This window comes from Syngnathus typhle, linkage group LG10 (genome assembly GCF_033458585.1).
Source record: "Syngnathus typhle isolate RoL2023-S1 ecotype Sweden linkage group LG10, RoL_Styp_1.0, whole genome shotgun sequence".
Lineage (NCBI taxonomy): Eukaryota > Metazoa > Chordata > Actinopteri > Syngnathiformes > Syngnathidae > Syngnathus > Syngnathus typhle.
The window spans coordinates 13,266,038-13,292,143 of NC_083747.1; the positions used below are offsets into that span (position 1 = coordinate 13,266,038).

A 26,106-nucleotide genomic window follows, 5' to 3' on the forward strand; every position below is an offset into this window, starting at 1 on the left:
TTTTTACAGGTGGAACCAATTTCAGACGTCGAATCAGAAGAGGAGGTGGAGGTTACTGACATTAGTGATGAAGACCTCGACGACCGAAGTGAATACTTTGAGCTGTTTGCACAGCGCCTCTCCGGAGCCACAAACCACCGCCGCCACCTCCAACAGCAGCAGCTCATCTCAAATGGCTCGGCCACCCACCCGCCCCTTCCCGACGAAGATCTTGACGAAGATGTGTTCAAAGCCCCCGCTCCTCCCCCGCCCGGCCTCATGCCCTTTTTGGCCTCGCAACGCGGGCCGCCCGCCCTCAAGATGGAGCCCGGCGAGCCGGTGGACGCCAGTCCTCCCCCGCACGCGCCGCCTCAGACCAAGTGCATCCCCCTCAAGCTGCGCTTCAAGAGGCGCTGGAGCGAAGACCAGCGCCTGGAGGCCTCACAGGAGGAGTCGGACGACAAGAAAGTCCGCCCTCAGGGGCAAAGGGACCGTCGAGGCAACGACCAGATGGACACGGAGGAGGAAGGGCCCGGGCACGGGGACAGCCCCCCTCTGTCGACGTACCAGAGATCCATAGCGCCGCCCTTGCCAGTGCGTGGGCGGGCCAGTGCCGAGCTGCATCGTGCCACGGCGCAGCTGTCCCTGGAAAACAAAGACTGCTGATGGGATTTGGATGCCGGAGGTGTGCAAATGGTTCCTCTGTACGCCCCAAAGCCTCTGTGCCCGGCCACCCCAAACACTGCCTTAATCTTACAGAGGCCCCACCGACAAGTTCGGTATTAGGATTCTTCTGGGACATATTATTTGGGAGTAGGTACTTCCAAAAGCGCAGGAACCCTGACTGTCAGGCCACGTTTCCACCCAGCGGTTTTGTTCCGTGGTATGCATAATAAAAGCCGATAGATGGGACGGCCAAACCGACACGCATATCATACCGGAAAAGCCTTTTTGTCCCTTCGCGTTAAGGATGAATACCGCTCACATTCAAACCGGTTCCGTTCCAATTCCCGTTATGCTAACGGTTGGCCGCCGTAAGGCTTTTAAGATTGCGCGGTGTCCTTGTGGTTATTAGCGCGTCACTTTTCGATGGCCCTGTGATTGACGTGATGGGGGAGAACGCAGCAGAAAACCGACAAATAGGTGCTAATGCAGAGAAAAAGCGGACATACGGAAAAGAAACGTCGGGTGGAAACGGGCCGTGCATGGACTGCAGTCAGACACACTCGTGGAAGGTTACCAAGGCCAGTCACACTCCAAAGCGCAGCTCCCAACTCTTGTCACATGTTCCTCAGGGCTTTTTCCTCTCCCAACCTGCTCACTGTAAATAGGCGCCGATGACAAGTGCCTGCATTTACTGCCTCTCTTGGCAGGATAATGAGGAAAAGACGGGAAAAGGGTTTTTTTCAGGAGCGCATGGTGTCGTGGTTCTTCAAAACAGCCCGCTCGCGTCAGGGAAGCCGGTCGCCAAAACAGAACGGGCGTCCGTCCTCTCAGAAATCCCTTGTGTCCTGCCTGACCTTCTTTCTTCTGCTTACAGTCCACTCTCGGAGAATAGCTTAACACCTACCCCAGCCGGCCTACACGTTGACGACCAACGACAACTTTGCTCGACACACTTCACCAGCCTGAGCTCCTCTAGAAATCAAAAAACATACACAAATACACGAGTGCTCAACTCAGCACGCGCACACACACACACGAACACTGACATGCTCTCACAGACTAGAGCAGTGGTTCTTAACCTGGGTTCGATCGAACCCTAGGGGTTCGGTGAGTCTGTCTCATGGATTCGGCAGAGCCTCCATTGCGGAGGTCCAAACACACCTGACGTATAGTGTAAATTCGTGATGACGCATTTCTGAACTGGTCTCGCAAAACAGCAGAAGTCACACTGATTTGCAGGTATGTAATTTGTTGTGAGTTCATGCATTGTGTGAGTTTTGTTCTTTGAACAAGGTAATATCCATGTTTGGCTCATTTTGTGCTCCAGTCTTCAATTTAAAAAAATAAAATCTTATTTTTCTCTAAAGAGGGGTTCAGTGTAGCGCATATGAAACTGGTGCGGTTCAGTAACTCTAAAAAGGTTAAGAACCACTGGACTAGAGAGAAAATTAGATTAGGGCAATTCATGAAACGGTTTATCTTGTTTTCTTCAATTTTCAGTCATTTTTTCAACACTTCAAGGTGAGAGCAAGACCATTTGGTGTTGGATTATTAGTGAAACGCTTGATCTCGTTGCTACTTGCAGTCAGTCCCTTTCAACTTTGTGTTCTTCAGTATCACCTCTACTGTCCTGTCCCATGACTGCGCTGGTGTGTGGGACTAAACTAAGTTTACGTTGAATGACTTAATCATGTTTCGACTTTTACTTTATTTTCCGGCCACACCTGTCATTGGGTTCTGCGTCACCTTTGCAGCTCAGTGTGTGGTACCGCTCAGGGCGAAAAGACAGCAAGTGAAGTGTTGAGGAGGTTAATTATTAGCATCTGACGCATGTCCTCAATCGAGGTGCACGCGCGCGGGATCAGACGGATCCATAAGAGCTCCAGGCAGCGCTGTGATTGAATTCTTCTGGCGTACTCTGTGTCTGCGCGAGAGCATGTCACACGCACACATACAGTATATGCACACACAAGTTGCAAGTAACCGCTGCCGCCTTATTCTTGACTTTTCCTAACCCAAAGCATCTTTTCCTCGCTTTTAAACAAAAGAATAATTAACGCAGCACAAAGATTCTCAATCAAGAGGATTAAAGTTTATTTTTCTGATCTTAATATTGTTCCTAAAGTCTCCTCCACTTGTAATTATTATTATTCCATAGCTTTTTTGCCCTGTACATCAGAAGCCTCTTTTACTGTTTTGAGATTTGTATTTGATAGTTTTTACCTCGGGGGAGGTTGCGTTGAGGACAAAAAAAAAAAACCGTTTGGACTATTGTTTGTGTAAATGTTACCAACTTGTTACGTAACACTTCTGACACGGAGATAAGATGAGCTGAGTTGATCCCGTGACGTAATGTCATCGTCCTCACTACCCCCCCCCCCCTTCCCTGTGGGTTGTTTTTTTTCCCTGCCTCCCCAAAAAATTGTAATTAAGATGTAATCAGGGTTAATTAAAACCAGTTAAAAGACAAAACAAAAGCTCATGTGTGCGTTTGTTTGTCTTGTATGCAAATAGTGGTCTTCAGCTGCCAGGCAGACTGAGTTTTAATTACCAGCTTGTTTGTCAATAACAATAACTTGAGCAACCCACTTTTCAATTTGATAGACTTGTAAACTGAAGTTAACACATAATTTACTGTACTGTACTTACATTCCTGAGAATGGTTCCCTCTAAATATTGACATAAGCGTTACAGAACATTTGCGGAGTTAATGTAACCATGAAAATGAGATTTATCTCACTATATTTTTGCTGTGTCTTAAATACAATTAAACAAAAAATGCCAAATATCTATCTTAGATTCAATTTAGTTAATTTAGCTTTGCCATAAATGTTAAGTAATTCATAAAACTAATGAAAAAACTTTGATATTTTTTAATTGGATTTGCAGAATAAAACAAAACTAAATTTACCTATTTTAAGTCTTCTAGCGGCCTCCGGTGGTCCGATTGTGGCCCCACAGCTTTTGGTGCGGTCTGAAGAAGCAGAAGGCAAGAGTCGGCGGGCAGCAGGGGTCATCTGTACAGTTTTTGTTTCCTGTTTTTATTTGCATGAATTAAACACGTTCAGTTACAAAAATGACTTAAAATGAACAACACTGTACAATGAACAAGCAGAGTTACTCTTTTTTTTGTTTTTCTTTTCAAGATAAACACTCAAATTCGCTACTACAAGGGTTTGGGCTGACATGATGGAAGACACAATAGGATGTTGCGGGGGTGATGTCATCCATCCATCCATCCATACACATCAATTGACAGGGGCAATTAAAGCTACATGAACGAGGCAGTTGGCAAATGACCACTCCAAGAAAAAAAACCTCGCAAACACTCACACGGAAATCGGGGTCAAAGGAGGCGGAGGATGGGGTGGGGCTAACTTTGGCAGAAAAAATCAGAACAGCTACAAAGATACCAAGAGAAACTTCATTATCATCGTCGTCAAGATCATCATAATTCAGATGATGACAAATAGTCAAAAATATACATTTCATCATTATCTTCATTAGCATCATTATTATTTCCCTTTGGATAGCAGAGGTTGTAAATGAGTGGCAGGTCGCCAGGTGAGACGTTTTGAGAGAAAAATCAATAAAGTCGGAGCTCTTTGGTTTGATACTTTAAAATCTGGGACTTGTTTAGGGATGTGCGTTTGTGAAAAAGCTGTGGACAAAAGCTGCACTGGGAGAAGACAGAAAAAGAAAAGCCATGATAGAGGTCAGAGAGAAACCGCAATGTGCGAGTTAGCTAATCTCGCTTTCTCCCACCACTTTCATTCCTTTTCATTGCCTGAAACACTTTTAATCATGTTAAAAGGATCTACTTTTTCAAGGAAGGGTCCAAGATTTTACAAGATTAAAATGTAAAGAAACCATTATTTTAACATAAAAGCAGTAGCAATAGGCTGAAGCTACCCTAAAACAAAAGAAATTTAGCAAATCTAAATTGTAAAAAATAAAAATGGGGGTGGAGGGCAAATTATTTAATCTGGGACTGAAATTGCCGGAGTCCGGCGGAGGTGAAGCGGCGTCAGATAGACGTCTGGAAGCAGGAGCGCCGTGTTCTCTGGAGCAGGGCGTAGACTTTGGTATCATTCACTATGGGGGTTATCTTCACCCCGAGGTGGCCCGAAATTCACCTCCACGCCCGACGGGGATTCTGCGGAGGACGTGTCACCTAGCGACCGTTCGGCCGCCCTTCCCCGGTTCCCCGGGTCGCTTTCTGATTCGGAAAGCTACGGAAATTGTGATTAATTTAGGGCTCGATTGGCAAGCAAATCGCAGCCGTGTCTGAAAGGATGGAAGCGTCCCGGGTAAGAGAAGAGGGCGGCCTTCAAAGCTCAAGGCGGACAGCAATGGTGCAAAGGGATTTTTCAAGGGGGGAGGTGCCCGGGCTCGCACGAGTTGCTGACGAGAGCCTGGATCAGTCCAAGCCCCTCTCACACCGAGCAGAAATTAACAAAACTTGAAAAGACATTTTTGGCGACAGAATACTTTTTGAATGGGGGGACGCAAGTGCTGGTAGGTAGTATCAGAGCAAAGAGCGAAACAGGACCGGATGCAGGATTACAGCTCAGTGGCCTAGTGGTAGAGTGTCCGCCCTGAGACTGGACAGATTGTGGGTTCAAACCCCGGCCGGGTCATACCAAAGACTATAAAAATGGGATCCATTGCCTCCCTGCTTGGCACTCAGCATTAAGGGTTGGAATTGGGGGGTTAGATCACCAAATGATTCCTGAGCGCGGCACCGCTGCGGCTCACTGCTCCCCTCTCCCCAAAGGGATGGATCAAAATCACACGGGGATGGGTTAAATGCAGAGGACAAATTTCACCACACCCAGATGTGTGTGACGATCATTAGGACTTTAACTTAACTTTAACTTTACAGGCGCTTTGGGCAATGCCGAAATAAAGGCTAACACTGACCATGCACGTATCCAGCAATTGCGTCTGTCAAGTATCGCATACAACACTGGCGTCCTAATCTGATTGGGAGATGCTCAAGAGTATTCGGATCGTGTCTTTGCTGGCTGCGGAGTAAAACGCAATTTGCAGTACTGCCACCTCCGGGACTGGAGTACGACTTCACTCATTTCAGCAAACTTCCAATTTTAAGAAAGGGGAATGCCCTACTACCAACACTCACTCTTATTCTAAAAACAATTTGTAATTGCCTGATTTTTTTTGTTAATACCGGAGCCGCCGATGCGCCGGTTTTTCAGGATCTCAGTGTGAAAGAGGCACGTGATCACATCGGACTCTTTAACTTGCACCAGCGCAACATGCTGCTCACCTGGCCAGACTCACCTCCCACCGCTCATCCCTGTGCACGTTTTGTTTAAAGCATTCATCTATTTGGTTTATCATCGGAGAATATGAGGTATACGATGAACTATCTCTCTTTGACATCCAACACTGGATGAAGGAAAACAACAAAAGTTCAAGAAAGCAAAAGGAAAGGTTGAAGGACGAAACTGAGTAACAAACGTTATTTAAAAACGGGTTCCTTTCTCGTGTTTTGCTTCGTTTTGGTCACGCAGCAGTAAAGCTTTCAAAGTTTCTCCCTGTGGAGAAAAACGTTTAACTCGTCTAAGTCAACTTTTTGCTCAGCTGTACAAAAAGATTCATCATTTTTTTAACTTTAACATCATTTACAGTGGTGGTGGGGGTCCTTGGTTTACGACACTGACCGAAAACTTTACGCTGTGGTCAATCACAAAATGTAATGCTAACACTGTAATGTCAAACGACAGTGAAGATTTCTATGAAAAACACTTGGAGGCCATCACTATAAAACAAACGTAAAACACAAAGCACGGGGATGACTGTGCAAATTGTTTTGCCGCGTGACCTCGTTCAGTACGTGGAAAGCTTGTGCGCCGGAACCGTCGTAAACCGAGGACCACCAGCGATGGCAACATCAAGGGAAAGCAAACGTGTCCTCGTAACCTCGGTGGGGTTATTTGGTTTCGAGAGGAACGTTCAGGGGAGGGGCACAACATCACATCCATCCCAGAATATTCAAACAAAATAAATTAACAAATAAATAGCAACTTAAACCTACCCTGAATAAACAGTACAATCAAAAGTCTAACTTCAAAATAAAAAAAAAGAGAGATAGTTTACATTTTTGGTCTAAAATCAAGTCAATGTTTTAAGGATCTCTTTTTTTCAATACATTGGCAATAAGTAAGCAGTAGTAGAACATAGATCTTTTTTTTGGTACTACAAAAATCTATAGAAGCACTAACAGATACATTCCGTCTAAAGAGTCCACGTGGACTAAAGGTTTCACCTTTGAGGCGTCAACCTCCACGTCGAAGCCCAGTCGTCTTTGGGTAAACGCCCGCCTGCCACTTTGGGGGCGAAAGCGAGCCTGCAAAGTGGTGACAAAGATCATCTTCAATTGGGTGCCCACCAACACCCCAAACACAAAATTGCTCCATTTTGCCAGACTGTCACTTGATGTCAATTTGGTTTGTTTGCTTTTTGGAAAAATCTGGAAGCAAAATATTCACAGTTTTTTTTTTCCCACCCAGCACGTCTAAAAAAACTAAATGAAAAGGAGCTTTTTGTGGTAAGCGAGTGGGGAGAGCACTAAAAGGTACAGAATAATAAAAGGGCATGGCAGCGACCCAAAAAACAAAGGATTTCTTTGAGAAGATTCACTTCAATGAGGTTGTTTGCGTTTGCTTCCGTGCGCTGGGCTGGAGAGGGAGGCCGGGGGGGGGGGGGGGGGGGGACCCTGCCTGGCCGCCAGACTTTGGGCGTTCCACCTGGCTGTGCTACACACTTTGAGGGCATCGCACCACCACGATCTCCCCCCGGACACATTTTGGTTGGTGATTTTTGGTTTGCTTCGCTCAGTCCTCAAGTCGTTTGTCTCTTTTTGGTTTGGGTTTATTTTTGGTATCCTTTTTGAAAAGGTGTGACGTCACAGATGTGTGTCCCACCTTTTGCCTGCTTAGCGGTCCATTGGGCTAAACGGACCCAACTTCCCCCACAGACGATTCAACAAACCTGACTCATCCCGTTTGTTATTTGACGGGGAAACTTTCCTCGTGGGGATTTCAAGTTGCGCTGATGACCCCAGTAGTGAACTGTTTGTGGCAGGCGGGGATGAATATCTGGTCTCGCTTTGAACCCGCCGCCGACCCGTCAGGGTGTCAAGTGTCTTAGACGAGGCTCTTCAAGAAGACCTCCTTGAGGCCTTGGTAAAAATGCTTTGGTTTCCATTTTGAGCGTTTAATGGCAGTGGGACGTGGACGGATGGCGGTGGCGAACGACGACATCGACAAAACACGCAAAGTTGATTGATGAAAGGGCGGCGGCAGCATCCGATTGCGGCTCCCCATCCGAGAGGTGCCTTGGTTCTTACGTTTGGAGCGTGCCACCGGTGGTGGTAATGAAGATGATGGTGATAGTGGTGGTGGTGGGCTACATGTAAATGCGCAACAAGATAACTGCAGCATCTTCATGAAATGGATGAAATGGAATGCAAGCGTTGCAGTGGAGTCCTGGTCCTGGATAGCTTGACAATTTATTTACATGTCCGTGGAATAAAGCTTTTCTCTCCGTACTTTTTGGTATTTGAGATTTTGGTATGGTTGTCACTTTTTGTGTGTTCGTCCTCCTCCTCCTCCTCGGGTATATTTTTGGTTTCAAACACTCCTCTTTCGCTTTCCTCGTTACGTAGACACGCAAAATAAATACTTTTGAAAGTCCTCCTTCGTCTTCTTTTGTCATTTTTGGTTTAGACACCGGTTGGCAGGCCTCGCCGCTCATCTTCTCTTGCTCAGAGTCTCGAGGTGCCATGCTGATGCTGACAAAACAAACAAACAAACAAACAAACAATAAAGATTTTTGGTTTTGGTCTTCCCCTTCCTGCACCCCTCCCTTCCCTCCTCTTCCATTCTGTGGGGGGTTTTGGCATTGGAAAGCGCGGGAGGGAAGGACAAAAAGGGCCGGGAGAAGAAGAAGAGTGCAAGAGAGAGGAAGAGCTAGCTTTGGTGTGAAAGGCTAGAGTTGCCCGCTTCCTTGCTTCTTTCTGATTGGCCGGCCGCCCGCCCGCCGCCGTCACTCCATCTTGGGGCTGTGTGCCATTTCGCTGGATGAGCAAGAGGAGGCGGGGCTGGAGCAGGGCGAGGGCGAGCAGAGGGTCGGGCTGATGCTGCTGGCCGAGGGGACGAAGGGAGAAGGGCGCGAGGCCGCGTTCAGCAGGCCGGCGCCCAGGCTCTGGCCCATGTGGAGGAGCGCCGGGTGGTTGAGGAAGAGCGATGCAGCCAGGCCGCCGCCCTGGCCACCCGACGCCCCCAGCATCATCTTGCCGCCGCCCTCAAGACTGGAAAGAGGCAGCTGGCCACCACGGGCTGCCAGGGCTGAGGGGCACACACAGCAGAACATGTTTAGAAAAATACATGCCCGTGCGTGTAGAAAATGTATTCCGCTTTGAAGCAGAGCACGCTCCCCTCTCAATAATTTGCAAACTCGGCTCGTGCTCAAAATCAAACAGCAAGCTTGTGCTCGGACTGTTTGATGATGATGATGATGATGCAGGGGGGGAAAGGAATCACATGAGCAAGATAAACACGCACGCACACAAACACACGTTCACACGACAACAACTCGATGGATTTTGATTGGAAATGCTACAAAGGAGCATTAGGGCCACACTGAAAACAAAATCAGGACCCATCATCTTACCAGGCAAGTCAGCAATCAAATTCAACATTTGAATTTCAGAAAAAATTATACATTGGAGAAAAAGCTGTACAATTTCGACAAGTTTTGAACAGATCGATGTGAAAAGAATTGCACACATAACATAACATATTTTTAAGAAGATGTGGGGGAGAATCGATGGAATAATTGATGGGCTGATGGATTGTAAAAACATTCCTTTGTGACAGGCCTAATAGTTTGGATGATGAAAGCTGTGCTGCGTTGCTAAACGTTTTTGTTTTTTGCAGCCATATAACGATTTCTTTTCATGGCCGTAAAACACGTCAGTAAAACAGAGCAAGTGAGGTCTGAAAGTAACCCGAATTCTATTCTGGCAAGCACACACCTTGAATAGTGGCCAGGGGATTGTTAGCGAGGAGGGCTTGGTTCATCCCAGTGTTAACGCCCATCACAGTGTTCCTGTTGTGATGCACGCAGGCGTGAAGCACACATCAAGACAGGCATCCAGGCAGAAGAGAAAAGATGAAGAGGCAAGGTTAGCAGAAAAGCATAATGTAAAGAGGAAACTTTCTTGTTGGCTTGTGTGTGTGTATACTCTACGCTCTACATCTATCCCTCATGCTCAAAGGCCAGACCAAGCAGTGAACTTATCGACATGAATAGCATCAATTTCCGATGTCGCTTAGGGTGTATTCAGACCTGAAAAGTTCTTTAGAGTGTATTCAGACCAGAAAATTCCTTTAGTCCGCTTGTTTGGTCCGGACCAAAAGCAGACTTAATATTTTTCGTTTGATGCGGTTCCTATTCAGACTGTACATTTTACAAGTGAAGTATATTTTGCAATGGCCAGGGCGACACATGCGAGTCCTACGTGCTGCGTTCCTGCTCTGCATATGTGTGCTGTTGGTTCAGATCTACGCTGTTTGTATTCACAGCTGAAGCAAACCGCACCAGAGTTCATTTGGAAGCGAAAAAGTGGGCCTTGGTCCGTTCTTTAAAAAGTTCTTTAATCCACACCAGAATTCACACCTGCACAAAAGGTCCGGACCAGCAATCGAACCGTGGTCCGTTTAAAGCAGACCAAACATTCAGGTCTGAATACACCTTTAGAATTGCGAACCAATGGGAAAAAAGGACTCAGCTTCACATGGGAAGGTTCCGCTGTACATGCACATTCACAAAGACTTGTAGACATTTGCTCATGTGTGAAAATGAATCCAAAAGGAACAAAGGGCTTTTTGTTTGGTTGAGCGCAGAACAAGTTCAACAAGCGCCAGACACTCGAGCTGCAGTGCCGTGCATCAAGAGCAAAGCAAAAGCTACCTCCTCAATTCTTGCGAGAACAGCCTCTTTGCGCAACTCACCTCAAGTTGGCGGCAAAGTCGCTGATGTAGCTCGACACCTCGCCGTTCTTCTTGCCCACACGCCACAAGCTGTGGACGCACATGCAAAGTGAGAATGTACAGCTTGGACCAACAAGTTGCGTTTGTTGGCTTACCTAGCATTGAGATTGATGCCGCTGGCCGTGCTGCGCGGAGGAGCCGGAGGAGGCGTGACCGGGGAGGGGGTGGAGCTAGAGGTGAGGCTGGAGGCCAGGCTGGAGGTCAGGGGGCAGACAGGGGACACGGCAGTGGCCGTCGCACTTCCGAGACCGCTCGCGGCCTGGGAAAGCTGGTTGCTCATCTGTCAGTAGCGCAAGACATATTTTGATCTCTTATTCATTGCTGAGGAAAATAGGTGGGGACACATCATGAATCCATGCTTTAACACAGCGGTGAGCAATTCCGGTCCTCGAGGGCCGGTGTCCCGCATGTTTTCTACGTCACCCTGTTGCAACACACCAGATTCAAATGGTCAGATAATTAGCAAGGTCTGCAGAAGCTGGATAACAATCCTGATCATTTGAATCAGTGGTGTTGCAGCAGGGAGACCTATAAAACATGCAGGATACCGGCCCTCGAGGACCCGAATTGCCCACCCCTGCTTTAACACTTTGTAAATTCATCTGAAAGCCCACACGTAAGTGCAAGCGGATGTCCAGCCATCCTACAAGGTGCCTCTAGAGGGCGGTAATGCCTGTCGCAGGTCGTACCAAGTGGGGGCTGTAACAGGCGGGCTTGTGGGAGGACGGGGCGCTGGCAGGCTGGCTGGGCAGGGGTGGGGTGGAACTGCTGGGGTTGATGCGCTTCTCCTTCTGCCGGCGGTTGCAGAACCACACACGGATCACCTCCTTCTCCATGTTGAGCTGCTCGGCGATCAGCAGGATCTCCTCTGAGGTAGGCTTCTGGTTCTGCAACGGCAGTTCAGCTCGCTCAGACCAAATTGCAATCTTACTTCACAAATTCAAACTGAAAAGATTCAGGATGAATAGGCCGCAGAGTTTCAGAGCCAGGATTTTTCCCTCTCTCCAGGTATCCGCAAAACATGACGGAATTGAAATGAGAGTCCATTTCTGCAAAAGGCGTCGTCAGGCGTCTTACCGTCAAGAAGGCGCGCTCCAGGGCAACGCGTACGTTGGTCTCGATGCTGGTTCTCTTCTTCCTGCGGCGGCCGGGCATGCCGTCGAAGCCCAGTGAGGACGATGACAGCGAGCTGGGGCTGGGAAGGGTGCTGTCAATGGACATGGTCTCTGGAAAGGGGGGGCAGACACAGTCACAATCCCGTCGTTCACCATCATCTTCATCATGCAGGCACTATGAAAGAGGAACCTGCGTCGTTAAGCCACTTCTCCAGCAGCGGCTTCAGCTTGCACATGTTCTTGAAGCTCAGGTTGAGGGCCTCGAAGCGGGAGATGGTGGTCTGGCTGAAGTCATTACCATACAACTTTCCCATGGCCAGGCCCACATCGCCCTGCGCGGATGGCCGCCACGTTGAGTCCACACGACGTACACACTGTGGCGACGACGTCGGGCCTCCTTACCTGCGTGAAGCCCAGCTTGATGCGTCTCTGTTTGAAGGTGCGAGCAAACTGCTCCAGCTCCTCCAGGTCGCTGGGCTCCTCGGGGTGAGAGGGCACGGCGGCCGCCGAGCTCAAGCCGCCACTCGCCTCCAGGCTCTTGTCTCGCTGAAAGAGGAAACAAGATTTCAAATCTTTTCTTTTCCTCGTCCAAATTTGGGTCAAAGGCGTGCTGAAGCCCAAGTGCTCTTCCATGGGGCTACCCAATGCGAGGTCCCTAAATGATTTCCTGTCCCCTACCTGTGCTGGCAGTCCCATTCGACTTTGAGCGGACAGCAGGCTCCCTTGGTTGACTTGAGGTAGCGGAATAAGATTTGGTGTCGACAGGAGTCCTGAAATAAATAACATCAAAGTAAAGCTTTTGGAAAATCTTTGAGAAGGGAACGTTTTGCCGCCGCTTGCGCTACCTTGCTGGCTCTGCTGCGCTTGCGGGAGGAGAAACGAGCCAGGCGACGGCAGCGAGTGGCCTGGCACCAACACCAGCTGCTGGAGCTGCAGCAACTGCTGGATGTCCTGAGGAAGGCCAGAGCACGAGGTGCGATAAGAAGTCAGCGGCAGGAGTTGAGAGAAAGGGCATGCCGGGTGGAACGAGGAATTGTCATGCAGGGGATCTCAAAATTTGGACAGGAAACATTCTACAATTCCTCACGTCAATTCAACAGAAGTACCCCCTAAAAGACATTATAGCCAGTCAGTACCTGGGCGGTGAGCTGGATTGGCTGAGAGAGGGCAAGCTGGGGCGGAGGAGGTGGGGCAGGGACGTTTTGGGTAGTGTGTTCCTGTGTGCTCTTTCCCTGCGCCTTCTGGCCTGTTTGTCCCGCCTCAAGCTGCAGGTGCTGCTGCTGATGCTTGTGGGCCTGCTGATTGGCTGCAGCGGCCTGAGCTTGCTGTGTGGCCTGAGCGGCAGCGTGAGCAGCGTGGGCAGCGTGAGCGGCATTGGACTGCTGCACGGCGGCGGCCAGCAGCTGAGCCTGGGCCTGCTGCAACAGGAGCTGCTGCTGCGCCGGCAACAGAGCTGTGAGCTGCGAGCGGCGCCAAATTGGGAGAGCAAGTGTTATGAAGTTGCAAGCCAAAGCAAAAGCATAGAGTGAGCACAAGAGAGGCGCTGAGAGTCGACCGATGCGTTGTAGGCACTGTATGCTGCCTGATATGGTGAGCTTGACATTTTGTTCAAATATACAGGACTGTCTCAGAAAATTAGAACGTTGTGATTGTTCTTTATTTTCATTAATGCAATTAAAAAACAAAAATGTCATACATTCTGGACTCATTACAAATCAACTGAAATATTGCAAGCCTTTTATTATTTTAATATTGCTGACTATGGCTTACAGCTTAAGAAGACTCAAAAATCCTATCTCAAAAAATTTGAATATTTCCTCAGACCAAGTGTTGGAATAATTTAAGTAAAGCCTTGTCAGTTACGAGTTTATGGCTTTCCTTTTATCTAGGTTCTTTCTTTTTAGTGACAGGGATGTCTTTTGATCCCTGTCAGCCATATGTATCCTTCCTGTCCTTATGTTATCTGTGTGTTTTTGTTCCTGTAAGAGGCCTTCACTAACAATGAGCAGAGCTTATTTGCATAGGCGAAATGTTCTTATTTGGTTGAAAGAAACTTCATTCCTTTTAGTTAACTGTAGGTTTGGTTCATAGATTGTTGTTGGTCAGAACTGTTTGTCTTTATTAAGTGTTAAACACAGGTTGAAGTGGTTGCATACAAGTTATCCCATATTTACTCAATGTTTGTTCAAGTGTTTAGGACAAGTCACTCATTGTTATTGCGTGTTAATTTACTAAGTAGATAAAATCTAGCAAAGGTCTAGTTGCATTGTTCCACAGGAAAGCGGCAATTGAAGTTATCTGATCTCACTCGCGGACGACTCGGCCAACAACTGGAGAAGAACAGATGGACAAACTCTGCGGAGGTCACGGGCCGACAATGAAGTGCTAATTCACACCACACTACATTGTTTTGCTAATCAGCGTTGCTACAGACACAATCTCCCCTCCCTTTAGTGTAGCAACGCCTCTGTAACCAGGGCAACCAAAACATTAAATAGAGGAGCACGTGGAGGGAGAACTCAGAATAGATGGAGATTGTAACTGAGTTTCCTCTGTCTATCGTTCTCCTTGCGAGTAAACCTGTTCTGGTTCTTTTCTCCTCTTCCTTCCAGCGTGTGGTTAAATGACTGATGGTATTTAGACCTGACATTTATTTGGTCCTTCGAGCCAGATGCCAATACACCTGAGGATTCCAGCGGGCGGCAGCGGAGATCCAGAAAGACTGCGCGTGGCAGGACCTCCCTAGGTGGGGTCCTAGAATCCTTTTCAAGGGCTGGCTGTCTGCTCCGCCAGCTGGGATCCAAAGGTTGAAGGCAATCCAAGGTGCAGAGGTGAAGAGAACCAGAGGTTGAGCTTTTATTTTTCTTTTAAAAGAATGAGCGGCCGAGGGCTCGTCGTGCCCTATAAAAGTCCTAGGACAGAACGGAAAGGTCCGTTCTAAAGGTACCAAAACGGAAAGGTCCGTTTAAATAAAAGTTACTCAACGGAGAAGTAACTAAACGCTGGTAAAAGTGAGAATCACCACAGGATCTTTTCGTTATCCCACTGGAAACACCTGACTTTAGAAACCCCTATGGTTTTACAGTTGGGACCAAATTGATTAAAATGGAGAACGGGAAGAGTAAAACTAATATACGAGATACTCTAAAATGTAAAGATTGCAAAATAATTGAAAGGCAGGATCCCGACCGACTTAAAAAATGTTCGATAAAGGGGTTAAAAAATATAAATTTGAGGGACAACTAAAAACAACCGAATTATTAGGACTTAGAGGTGCCATAAACGAAACAACAAAAAGAAATCTTAAAGAAGGCATCTGTTGATGTAGGAGAGAGGGAGAGGGAGAGATGGAGAGAGAGAGAGACAGAGAGAGACAGAGAGAGACAGACAGAGAGAGGACAGAGGAAAGCACTGTATTGCAGGTAGGAAGATGATGAGACTGGGCCTAACAGTAGGCAGGCAAGAGAAAACCAAAATGTACAGAGAGCTAGAGAAGAAGGGGGAGATTCAAATTATAAAGTAATATAAAGAAACACTGAAGTCCAAATCTGCTAAATAGATGGAAAAGAATTACAAATAGCTTCTAAAAGTGAAATAGAGAATAAATCAGAAAAGTAAGACAAACAAAAAGGTGTGTTAGTGGGATCGATGTGTGTTCTATTTGTTGTGCGTCATTCTTTTGTGCTGGTGTGTGCGTGCGTGTGCGCGCAAAGGATCCTCATGAATGGGTGTGTGTACGAGTGTGAGTGAGATGTGTGTTCTATGGAAGAAATCAGTAATGGAGAATGTTCTGGAAGCTGTTGAGCAATAATAGGGAAATCGAGAAGTGGATGATGGTGTGTTTAAGTTGGTTGGAGAAACTAAGATGAACAGTGTGTGGAAGTAGAGAAAATAAGACGTGTGTGGGAGGAAGTGACTAGAACGGTGGCTTGGTAGGACGAGAATAAGAGACGACAAATGTTGTGTAGAAGACGGTGAAAAATGTCAAATGTGATAATGATGAAGGGGGCAACAGCAAAGTTGGCCTGCCCTTTGAGAAAGTGAGACTGATAAGCGTGCCTGCGCTTGCGCGTAGCCGCGGGGCGGGGCTGTCCGCATGGGCCTGTGCTATGCTCGTGTGGGCGGTGGGCCGGCATCATGATTGTTGCAGAAAATGGCCAGCCTGTGACCAATCAACATTGATGCTGCCCCCCCCCCCTTCTCAGAGAATGTTTGAATATTTGGAGCAGGGTGATGCTTAAGGAAGATGTGACAATGTTTGCATTAAGGATGAAAGGCACTGATGAAAAAAAAAAAGTATAACCAAAACGTCAAAGGAGGATGATGTTTGCGCAGCGTTGTTTGTTGGTATTGTTTGTGAGTTGTGTCTCTGCTGTTTTTGTGTTGTCTGTGTGCTGTAGGTGTTATGTGTTAGAAGGGTGAAATTGGCTAATATAGGTGCAAAAAAGAATTTACTACACTGTAGTCCAGGGGTCACCAAACTACGGCCCGCGGGCCGGATACGGCCCACGGGACCGTTTAATCCGGCCCGCCAACCCTGAACAAATTGTATGATTAAACTTTTTTTTTTGGTCATTTTGCCTGCAATGACTGCGTTTCCCCAGTAGACGGGGAAGCGCTCGCCTGCGCATTTACTACCGGAAGCCGTGTCAGAAAGCTCGGTGCACACTCACAAGTGCGTGTACGGACATGGCGCACTCGCGCTCTATTTGTATCAGTCCCGAATTTAGAGCGTGGGCTGTGACGACAGCATTCTTGTAATTCGCGCGCTGAGCTTTCAGATGCAGTTTCAGCCACATGAACGTCAACATCTACCCGTCACAGATCGAGGTAAACGGACCAACACCTCGGATCTCGCCTAAGAATTGCCACAACAAATTTTACTCCAGACTATGACGCACTATCAAACTTTAACAAAAAAGACAGCGGTGTCTACAAGCCTACTGGAACCTACAAAAGGATTATAAGGAAGGAACACAAGAACTTTAAGAGACTGCTCATATGTGTCAGAGAGGTTCTGCTCTGACAACTGAGCTGAACTTTTATCTGTTAAGATTGTGCATGGCACGACAGAAAGTTAATGTTCCATGGTTTTCTTTCTATGAAGAACCCAGAGATAGTTTAGTTATTTTTTTAGTTGTTTTTTTCTGTGAAGAACTCAGAGAGGGTTATTTAGTTATTATTTATTTCATTAATAGTGTTATTATTTGTTTCCTGACTTTTTTTCTGTAAAGAACCTGGAAAGGGTTATTAAATAACCGTTATTTGGTTATGTGTGGCTTTCTGGAAAACAAGAAATTTTTTAAGCTCCCCTACGATCGTCACACTTTTTCTGTTACAAACTGACACCGGCCCCCCATCAGAGAAGGGAAAGGTTATGTGGCCCTCAAAGGAAAATGTTTGGGGACCCCTGCTGTAGTCTATCTGATTTGCACCGCAAAACAAAAACGATTTTGTAAAAATGGGAAGTAAAAAAAAAGCAAGTTTTAGTTTATGGGCAGAAACTATATTAATGAAACTTAATTAAAAACTAGCATTGAGGCTAGGAATTAATGCCTAGCCTTGATGGAACAAAATTTGAGAGATGGAAAGAACTTGCTTTCTGGAATTGGATGAAGAAAAACTATAAAATAATGACATTTTGAAGCTAAATTTAAAGGGAATAGTCAATTGGTTGTGTCAAGACTTTTAAGTTTTTACATTTGAGAATAAGAGAGCGATCGAGTTGAAGTTAAGAAACAACAACAATTAACTATTATATTAATTTACTGACGGTTATTTTGTTGATTTTTATCTTTTCCAATTAGTGGATTGGTTTGACACCTTGAGGAAGGAAAAAATTAGGATGTGGAACACGGGTTTAGACAACCAGTTACACATGCAAAACATGTGTGCACTGGGACACTGAGAAGCATTTTGGAAGGTGTGTCAAATTGAATGGAGATGAAATCATATGTAGTGATACAACACTTTACTACATATGGATTCCCTAAATCGTACTATTGAGTTACATAAAACATACATTTTGGTTCTTATTCAAATTGCTAAGATTCTTGTGATAAACGATGAGAAAATAATTGAAAAGAAACTACAAGAAACTACAACTAAGCTAGTAGCAGTCCAACCCTAACCCAATTGCCACGAAAAATAGCTATATGCACGTGTGCAGGGCACACACGAGACTGATAAGGTGCCAAGAGGTAACAAGCTTGCAGACACAGAAGAAGCAGATTGAATTACTGACATTTTTTTAAAGATGTGCAGCGACTAAGTCCATCGACTGAGATCCAATTATGGACGAAAAGAGGAGCAAGAGTGGAGAATGGTATCTATAAATGACCAGAAGACTGACCTATCCTCCAAAAAAACTATACAAGTGGGCAGCAATATTGAGCCATGGTTGTGTGTCGCATGGCTCAAGAGGAGGGATAATGGGACAGTTCAGTCAGCTTTGTACAACATATGAATTTGATTCATATTCAAAACAGTCATAATTTTTTTTTTTGTAGAGCTTGTTTAACATGTGCTTAACACAATCCACAGGGTTATAATGCCTGGTCATAATAGATGCATTCTCAAAATTGATTGAATTGGCTTCAAAATATACACTGAATGCCTTAACAGTGGCAAAAACGTTATGTAAAGAAATAATAGTTTGTCAACAACTGCTGTAGATGTTAAAGAATGGAATCAATATCTCGAAAATGAATGTGGATAGTTTGTCTACTGATTGTGAAATGTGCGACAGTGTTCTAAATAATATCCGTTGAAAAGAAAAAAAAAGAAAAAAAGAAAAGAAACCATTGCTTTTAGAGACTGTAGTCAACCAAAATTATATATGTACCGACATGCCAAGATCTGGGAAAAAGCTGGAAAAAACAAAAACATAATGTCTTTAAATTTGAGAGGCGACGATGATCTGACTGAAATTGATGCAATTAGAGTCCCCAGAGAAGTTCCTGATTAATAAGAATTAATTGACCAAATTGAAGCGGGATGGGAGTCCTCCATTTGCTGCTGGTGGACGATGAACAAGAACGTTGACAGGATAAATTACATCCATTGCAACATGCAGAAATTGGGCAAACGGACACAAGCGGGACTTGAGGCAGTGCACGAACAGCTAGCCTGTCCCTAATGTCAATCCAGAACCGCAATGCTCTTGTTATGTTGTTGTCTGGGAAAGGAAGGGTCTGCGCAATGTTCAGGGAACAATGCTGCACCTTCATCCAGAATGACCAGAATTGAGTTAATTAGACGATTCAAGTGATTAATTGAATACCCTACTACTTTTCCATGATATTGTAATATTTTGAGATAGGATATTTGAGTTTTCTTAAGCTGTATTCCATAATCAGCAATATTAAAATAATAAAAGCCTTGCAATATTTCAGTTGATTTGTAATGAATCCAGAATGTATGATATTTTTGTTTTTTTAATTGTATTACAGAAAATAAAGAACTTGATCACAATATTCAATTTTGTGAGACAGTCCTGTATGTAGCGAGTGGCGCTCCAATTGGCCTATATTTGCTCTTTTCAAACTAATGATATTATTGATTAAACAAATTAGCACAAGAAAAACTGTGTGTGTGTGTGTGTGTGTGTGTGTGTGTGTGTGTGTGCGCATGCGTGCGTGTCTCACCCCTGCCAGCTGGGAGCCAGTAAGCATGAGTTGTGTGTGTTGCAGTGTCGTCTGGGAGGGGGAGAGGGTGGGCCCGTGCGAGGGAGGCAGTGCCAGATCATGCTGGCCACACTCTTCCATCTTATTCTAGAAGAAACAAGAGGACACCAGGAAGGAGAAAAGTGAGCAGGTGACCTCGCTGGTGGGGAGAACACACCATTGCGAGGTCCGCACAAGAGAGAGCAAGCGTCATGTCAACAACTACTTTCATTGTATTTTAATTCAAGAAACATTTACCAAGTGCTTTTTACTTTTGAAGCTACTTTGTGACGATATTAAGTGGCACAATGTATGAATTCTTAAATCATATTTTCCTGCTGAACTAAATGGAAACATTAACCACTACAACATTTAATATACTATTTTGGCAATTCAATGGGATTTTTCCTGCTCACTTCGGTGTACGCATTAAGGCCACAAGGGGGCAGTAGAATACATACAGACGAAGATTTAATAATGACACGCAGGAGAAGACAGTCTCAACTGAGACGCAATAAAAAAAAATAAAAAATCTGAGACGCAATCATATTTTACAGTGGACTTGGTTTGGCACTTGAGGACTCTTCTATTTTTGTTTTTCTTTATTCTGCAAGATTTGGGGGGCATTTTGTGCGACATAACGGTGGCGGCTTTGTTTGCGATCCAACTGGGAAAGACGAGACTATGCTCGACTACTCGTTTGCATCTCTTCACCGGCATAGGCAAATATGGGTGATTTGAAGCACCCAACTTTATTTAGCAGACAGTCTTAGTGGCTTGCTTGTTTACTTAGGGCAAGGACACAAAAGGAGCAAGTCAGAGCTCACCCGCTTGCTGTCAAGCAATTTTCTGAGCGACGCTAAGACACAAAAGATGAGTAAACATGAAGACGTGGGCATGGACACAGGCAGGCAGAATAGTCACTTACCTTGCTGCTGCTCAGGCTGGGCGAAAGGGAAAAGGGATTGACCTTTATTGACTGAGCCTTGATGGAGAGAAAAAGGACAGAATTGGAGGATTGGCTGAAGAAGTGATTTTTCATATCCAAGGAGAACAAACACAAATGTGACAATGGTTCCGTTTTTCTGCTGACGTGTTCTGGAACATCATGCTCACTGCAGAGGGGATTCGAACCCAGCTAGCAATCGCCCATTCACTTGTCCTCAACAGGAACGGGTTGTGTGCTGGAGCTGCTTCCGGGCAAGGGATGTGTGTGTGTGTGTGTGTGTGTGTGTGTGTGTGTGAGGGGGGTGGGGGGTGGGGTATGTTGCCGTGATGCAAATAAATCAACTCGAGGTCGGCCTTGTACAATTAGCTTGGGCTAGCCTGATCGGCACGAGCCTCATCATACTGATGTTGGCGGGACCGCGGAATGGCGCTGGAGGAACACGGAGTGCAGGGTGGCCCCAAAGGTCTGCCAGATTAACTTGGACGTACCTGGTGATTGGAGTCGGAGCCGTTGCGCTCGGAATCTGCACGGAAAGAAAGAGGGCTAAGACGGCTACGACACACCGAGTGAAGTTTTCAAAGTGGGCGATGCATTAAAAGGAAACAAGAAGCTGACGCAGGTGCATTTTAGACGACTGACAAAATTGCAACAAATTGAAATTGTGCTCATTCAAATATAGATTGGAAAATATGCATTTGAGAAAATGCATAACAAAATAAAGGCATGATGTGTTCTACTCATGCCTGTGTGTGTGTGCGTGTGCGATTGTCACCTGTGCTGTCCAGGGGTGAGTCAGCTCCAAGTTTGTCAAGCTCAGCCGGCCTTGGCATCCTGCTATCTGCAAGACACAAAGACACGTGTTGACGAGAAAGAGAGGATCCTTGAGGTGAAGGTTGGGAGTGCTGTCAGACCACAGCGCAATCCCCCCCCCCCCCCACACACACACACAAACTGTACAGGCAGCGTAGGTGAGTCGCTTGCTTGCTTGTATCTATTCATACTTTCCAATTAAAGCGAGTAGGCCGGGCTCAGGCTAAATTTAACTCGAGATGTTTTGACTGTGGGGGCCTTTGGAAGCTCTAAAGGTCTCTCGCGTGTCATTAGTCGCCAGTCCTGGTGCAACGCTTCACATTTTTCTGCTCTTTTTTTCGACTCATTTTTTTCCTGGCCAATGAACCGCGAGATGAAGTCGGCTTGCGGTTATTTGTGAGGCCTTCTTGCGAGCCACTTCCCTTTTGTGAAAATATGCAAATCCGCCCCAACCACCGACTAATTGTGTCATGCCACCTGCAGAATCGACTCACTAACCCACACTCTGTTCGTTTTTATGAAGCAACAGCGTGCAAGATGATGTTTGACACAATGGATTGGTGGAAAGAAGAATGCTAGAAAACCGTCATCATGTGGACAGACAGTGGACACAAGTCCGTCCGATATTGATACATAGATGACAAACATGTGCAGTACATCAAGATGAAGTGGCGTTCTCTCACTTCCCCACGTTACTTCCCCATTATAAGATTAGCGGTGTGTGTTACTTACCGGTAACATTAGCATGTTCAAACATTCCACGCACACATGACAAAGAAGAGTGCTGCTTTTTGATGTCATGATCAAGAAAACGTTTTCAAATATGGCCGTGTTTGCCCTGTGACGCACTCCAATCTGGCAACATTTGGCGCTGTGTAATCCAACGTGAATCAGGAACAATCAATAAGAAGACTGTTATAATAAAATTCTTCAAGATAAAATTCAAAAATTGTACAATGTAGCTGCACAAACTCTATTGGATTTTGATTGGACAAAAAAGTCTGCAGTTAAAGTGGGGCCACTTGAAGCCTGGTGAATTTTGACTTGGTTACGTTACTTTGATTCGCATCACCGTCGGGGGTCAATTTATCCAGCTCACACGGGGAATTATTAATAACATGAAAAGACAGCACTGAGGGAGGGACAACGGAGACATTTTGGAGATAATTGGCCGGGCGGACTAACGAGCGCACTCGACCTCCGGCTGACAGACACAAGGTTAAGCCTTGTATTTTAAACAAGAATTATTGGACAAAATTTAACCGGGACATGATGCGGTGTTGCCGATACGCCAAATGATTGGCTAACTTTAGCTCTGTCAGCTGAGCATGAAGACAAAATAGATAATATTTATAAAAAATTTAAAAAAGGCAAGATGTGATCCACTGGAAACAAGCGCTGACCTTTCCTGTCCACCTTAACTCCCCCGCCCATTGGCAGACAGGCAGGCAAGCAGGCAGGCAGGCCAGCCCTTGCTCTCCAATTAGGCTCGCACGCACACACATTGCCGTCATGCACGCGCGTCATTGGTTGCCCAGTCAAGTAGTGCACACTCACCTGGCAACCACATAGTTGCGACGAACGAGTCCTTGCAATCTTAAGCAATTGCTGGCGCCTCACTCAAAAAGTCAGCAAAGAATAAGTCACTGCAACACGCACGTACACGCGCACGCAAGACAGCCTCTCTCGCTTTCTCTTTCTTCCACTCACTCATTCTCACTAAGCCACGCCTCCTTCATCACCACATCCTGCAACGCGACAGGAAGTGTGGTTCAAAAGAGTGGGAAGTGGGCCCAAAGGTAAGGCAGGAAGATGGCAGTGAAAGATGAGAAAGCGAGAAAAAGGAGGGAGGGAGCGTTAGGTGAGTATGTGACAGAGTGGAAGGGGCAGAAGTGAGCTGGCTGGCTGGCTGGCTGACTGCGGTGGAAAGTGACAGTGCAGCTGGAAAGAGCCGCTCACACGCTGACACACGCGCAATTGTACAACACACACACGCACACATACACTCAACGTGGAGGAAATTCTCAACGACACCCACTGCTTCTAAAAACAGAATTAGGCTGGAGGTGGATGTTTTTTTCTTCTTCCCCAAGCAGAAATAATTATGACAAGATCGACACACTTACAACTGGGAACCAATTGAGTGGTGCAGAGGACCAACTGCAACAGGATAAACTCCCGCATAGAGAATATGGAGAGCACACAATTGTTTGTTTGCACTTTGCTCCACTGTGACGGGAGGTTCGAGCGGCCACAAGGTTGCACTGTTGAGCTGCAAATGGATGCGGCCAACGACCTCTCTTGGTCACTCAAAATGGCCACAAGCCAAGAAATGTTTAATCCGGTTTCATTTTATTTTTCAAAAGATACTTTTGACTTTGACACACGAAATGTGACGAGATGACAAAAAACATGTTGGCTGGCATAATGGTGGCACTGCTGTTTTGGTTAGCAAAATCTATAACAGAAGGGGGGCATTGTTTGAGAAGATGTCATATTAGCAACACTGAAATTTGCAGATTTTGCATCCACCAGTCTAATAAGTCAGCACCATTATGTGAGGAAATACTGCTGTGTTGAAATTGAAATTTAGTGTGAATAGGGGGGGGTTGTTCATCAATTTCCATCGGTTTTGTCAACACGATTGACTGCAAGTGCGATTTCCATGCCAGCAATGTTGGGCGGCAGATGCGTTTGTGTGATCGTACGTGACAAACGGCGGGTGTTTTTGTATGTAACGTGTGCAGACGCTCTCTGACAGACAGGGAGGGGGGAGTATCTGGGGGTCAGAGGTTGTCTGGGCAGCCCTGGCTTTGGCCGTGACCTTTGTCTACGGTCCAGTTTATCCACATAACAAGCTGTGTGTGTGTGTGTGTGTGTGTGTGCGTGCGCGTGCATGCGTGCGTGCGCGTGCATGCGTGCGTGCGCGTGCATGCGTGCGCGTGTGTGTGCGTGCATGCGTATTGGCACCGTTGGTTAAGAAAAAGAGAAGAACTATAGCAAATGGCCATTTGTGCTACAGTTGACAGCACCCTGGGGGAGGTCTCAGCCTTGGTTACCATGGAGACCAGTTCTAGCAACACTACAGCCAGCCAGGCCACTTAGATGGCTCGGGTCTCAATTGACGCGTGGTCAGACATTGACAGACAGCTAAAAACATTCATGCAAATGTTTGGAATTCTTAACAATTCAATTAGCTGAGAATTGGTCAGTTTGGCAAATGTCAATTTATTAGGACAAATGTGGTATTTAAAAAACTACAACTTAAGTTAGAATGGTTTGAATGCTTGACCCTTATTTTTACATTTTGATTTTTGTTTTACTTTGATAGTGTTTTAATTTGTCGCTGTCGTGGTTTGAATAAGTTGAGGTATGTGCAAGGATTCGGAAATGAATTTGCTGATTTTAACAGTTTGACGGCGGCGTGTTTTGATTGCTCGAGAAAGTGTGTTAAAAATTGAAACCTTTTTTATTTAGTCTCCTGCAGAAAGTGCAAATTCTGGGAATGTGAGAAAGTGTTGGGACAATGTTGGAATTCTTTGAACATTGACAATACTTCCTGATTTGAATGCGCATGCTCTGCACTTTGAATTTGGAACGCTAAGGACGCTTCACATCATAAAGAAAAACACATTTCACTTACAGCCCTCGCTTGGAGAGTTTCAATCTGGACCGGCCTAAATGTGATTCAAACACACACTATTAAGATGTGATCTCGTGATTACTTTAAGTTGTGTTGATACGACACACACGTGCACGCACACACACGATGCAATAGTGTGACCCCCAGGGAGGAAGATGGGGGAGGCTGAGGCCTCCCGAGCGCCATCAATCACTAGACTGTCACAAAGAGGAGCACGGGTGCGTGTGTGTGTGTGTGTTTACAAAGAGCAGGAGAATCGTAAAAAGAAGGTGAGGTGAACACACGATGGGAGCCAAGGTGGCGATAGACAGAGGAAGAAAAGGAAGGTGCGTACGCTCATTGTCGGGCCTACTGCGAGCTCTTAAGAGGAGTCTACCGGCCTTCCCATTTCCACACGCACGCATGCGCGCGGGCGGCCGTTAATTCATCTAATCCATCACATTGGCGCTCTTGTATGGAGCCGCCAAGTCCTCTACATCGTCCGAGTCGCAAGACTGCAAGGTTAGAGATTAAAAATCGACTTTGGTGATTTGGTGGCGTGCAGGTGGGCAAGGGTATTGTGGTAGGTTTAGAAACAAGCTGAGCAACAAGCTTGTTGTGGCGGAAAACACAAACATCTCACCTACATGCCGGATGCGGCTGGCCGGTGAGGAGCTGGGTCCCACCGACCCTTGTGGGGGGGAATCAAATCGCACCAGTGAGGGACAAGCGACTTCGACGTTCACTTTCACTCTCGGGCATTAGCTTCCGTCACCACAACGGTGGCCAACCCCAGGTGGGCCTGTGGGAAAATGTCAAGTCGGCTGAAGTTTAAAAAGGAGAAGAAACATAGAAGGAGCTTGGTTCCAAACATATAGTCATGGCAGCATAATATCAGTTGCAGTAATCTAAATGATATTTGATTCCAGACGGATGTTCTCCTCTCTCATTACTCTGAAGCGATTTACAACAGAAGCAAGATCTAAGAATCCCGATCTGCCGAAAGAGGCCTGAACTAAAAAGTCTGAAGATGGGGCTTCTGGGAGTTTGCTGTGCTTTGTGGCCAAGCGTCCCATCTTTCTTTTGTGGCAACCTTGCCCTTTTCTTCCTCTCATTCAAACTTTCTCTTCTCCTCGCTCTGTCTTCCTCTCTCAACCATGTTGGTCAGCAGCAGCAGCAGTGACATCAGCGGCCACTCTCCTCGCCTCCAATTGGACAT

General features: G+C 46.1%; 2 protein-coding genes across 6 annotated transcripts in view; one reads left to right on the top strand and one right to left on the bottom strand.

Annotated features, from left to right (window-relative positions):
• Nucleotides 1-6,141, top strand: part of erfl3 (Ets2 repressor factor like 3) — a 41,764-nt gene extending 35,623 nt beyond the window's left edge. For all 3 annotated transcript variants that reach the window (XM_061288523.1, XM_061288525.1, XM_061288524.1), the window contains exon 5: nt 10-6,141. In XM_061288523.1, the coding sequence (XP_061144507.1) occupies nt 10-645 (636 nt within the window). In that variant the 3' untranslated portion in view covers nt 646-6,141. The remainder of the gene's footprint in view (nt 1-9) is intronic.
• A 2,028-nt stretch (nt 6,142-8,169) lies between these two features.
• pou2f2b (POU class 2 homeobox 2b) lies at nt 8,170-23,178 on the bottom strand. Of its 3 annotated transcripts, XM_061289674.1 has the most exons (15): nt 22,823-23,178; nt 21,228-21,293; nt 20,944-20,978; nt 20,435-20,491; nt 19,489-19,614; nt 12,688-12,793; nt 12,521-12,612; nt 12,245-12,388; nt 12,033-12,174; nt 11,805-11,953; nt 11,417-11,614; nt 10,823-11,007; nt 10,689-10,757; nt 9,710-9,783; nt 8,170-9,020 (listed from the first exon to the last, which is right to left on the bottom strand). In XM_061289674.1, exons 1-15 carry the CDS (start codon nt 22,833-22,835, stop codon nt 8,719-8,721), a joined length of 1,758 nt encoding a protein of 585 aa, XP_061145658.1. In that variant the 5' UTR covers nt 22,836-23,178; the 3' UTR covers nt 8,170-8,718. The 3 variants fall into 3 exon arrangements, with proteins under 3 accessions (XP_061145658.1, XP_061145657.1, XP_061145659.1); XM_061289673.1 differs by lacking the exons at nt 19,489-19,614; nt 20,435-20,491; nt 20,944-20,978; nt 21,228-21,293; nt 22,823-23,178 and adding an exon at nt 12,979-14,394; XM_061289675.1 differs by lacking the exons at nt 9,710-9,783; nt 19,489-19,614; nt 20,435-20,491; ... (1 more) ...; nt 21,228-21,293; nt 22,823-23,178 and adding an exon at nt 12,979-14,392 and having other exon boundaries at nt 8,847-9,020.
• Nucleotides 23,179-26,106: the final 2,928 nt, after the last annotated feature.

Coding starts and splice junctions, on each gene's coding strand:
- pou2f2b (XM_061289673.1), bottom strand. CDS start 13,551: ATGAGTCCAGAATGTATGACATTTTTGTTTTTTAATTGCATTAATGAA. Junction 12,175..12,244: donor TCAAGCTGGGCTTCACGCAG/GTAAGGAGGCCC, acceptor CCATCCGCGCAG/GGCGATGTGGGCCTGGCCAT. Junction 9,021..9,709: donor TCCCCTGGCCACTATTCAAG/GTGTGTGCTTGC, acceptor TGTGCCCCTCAG/CCCTGGCAGCCCGTGGTGGC.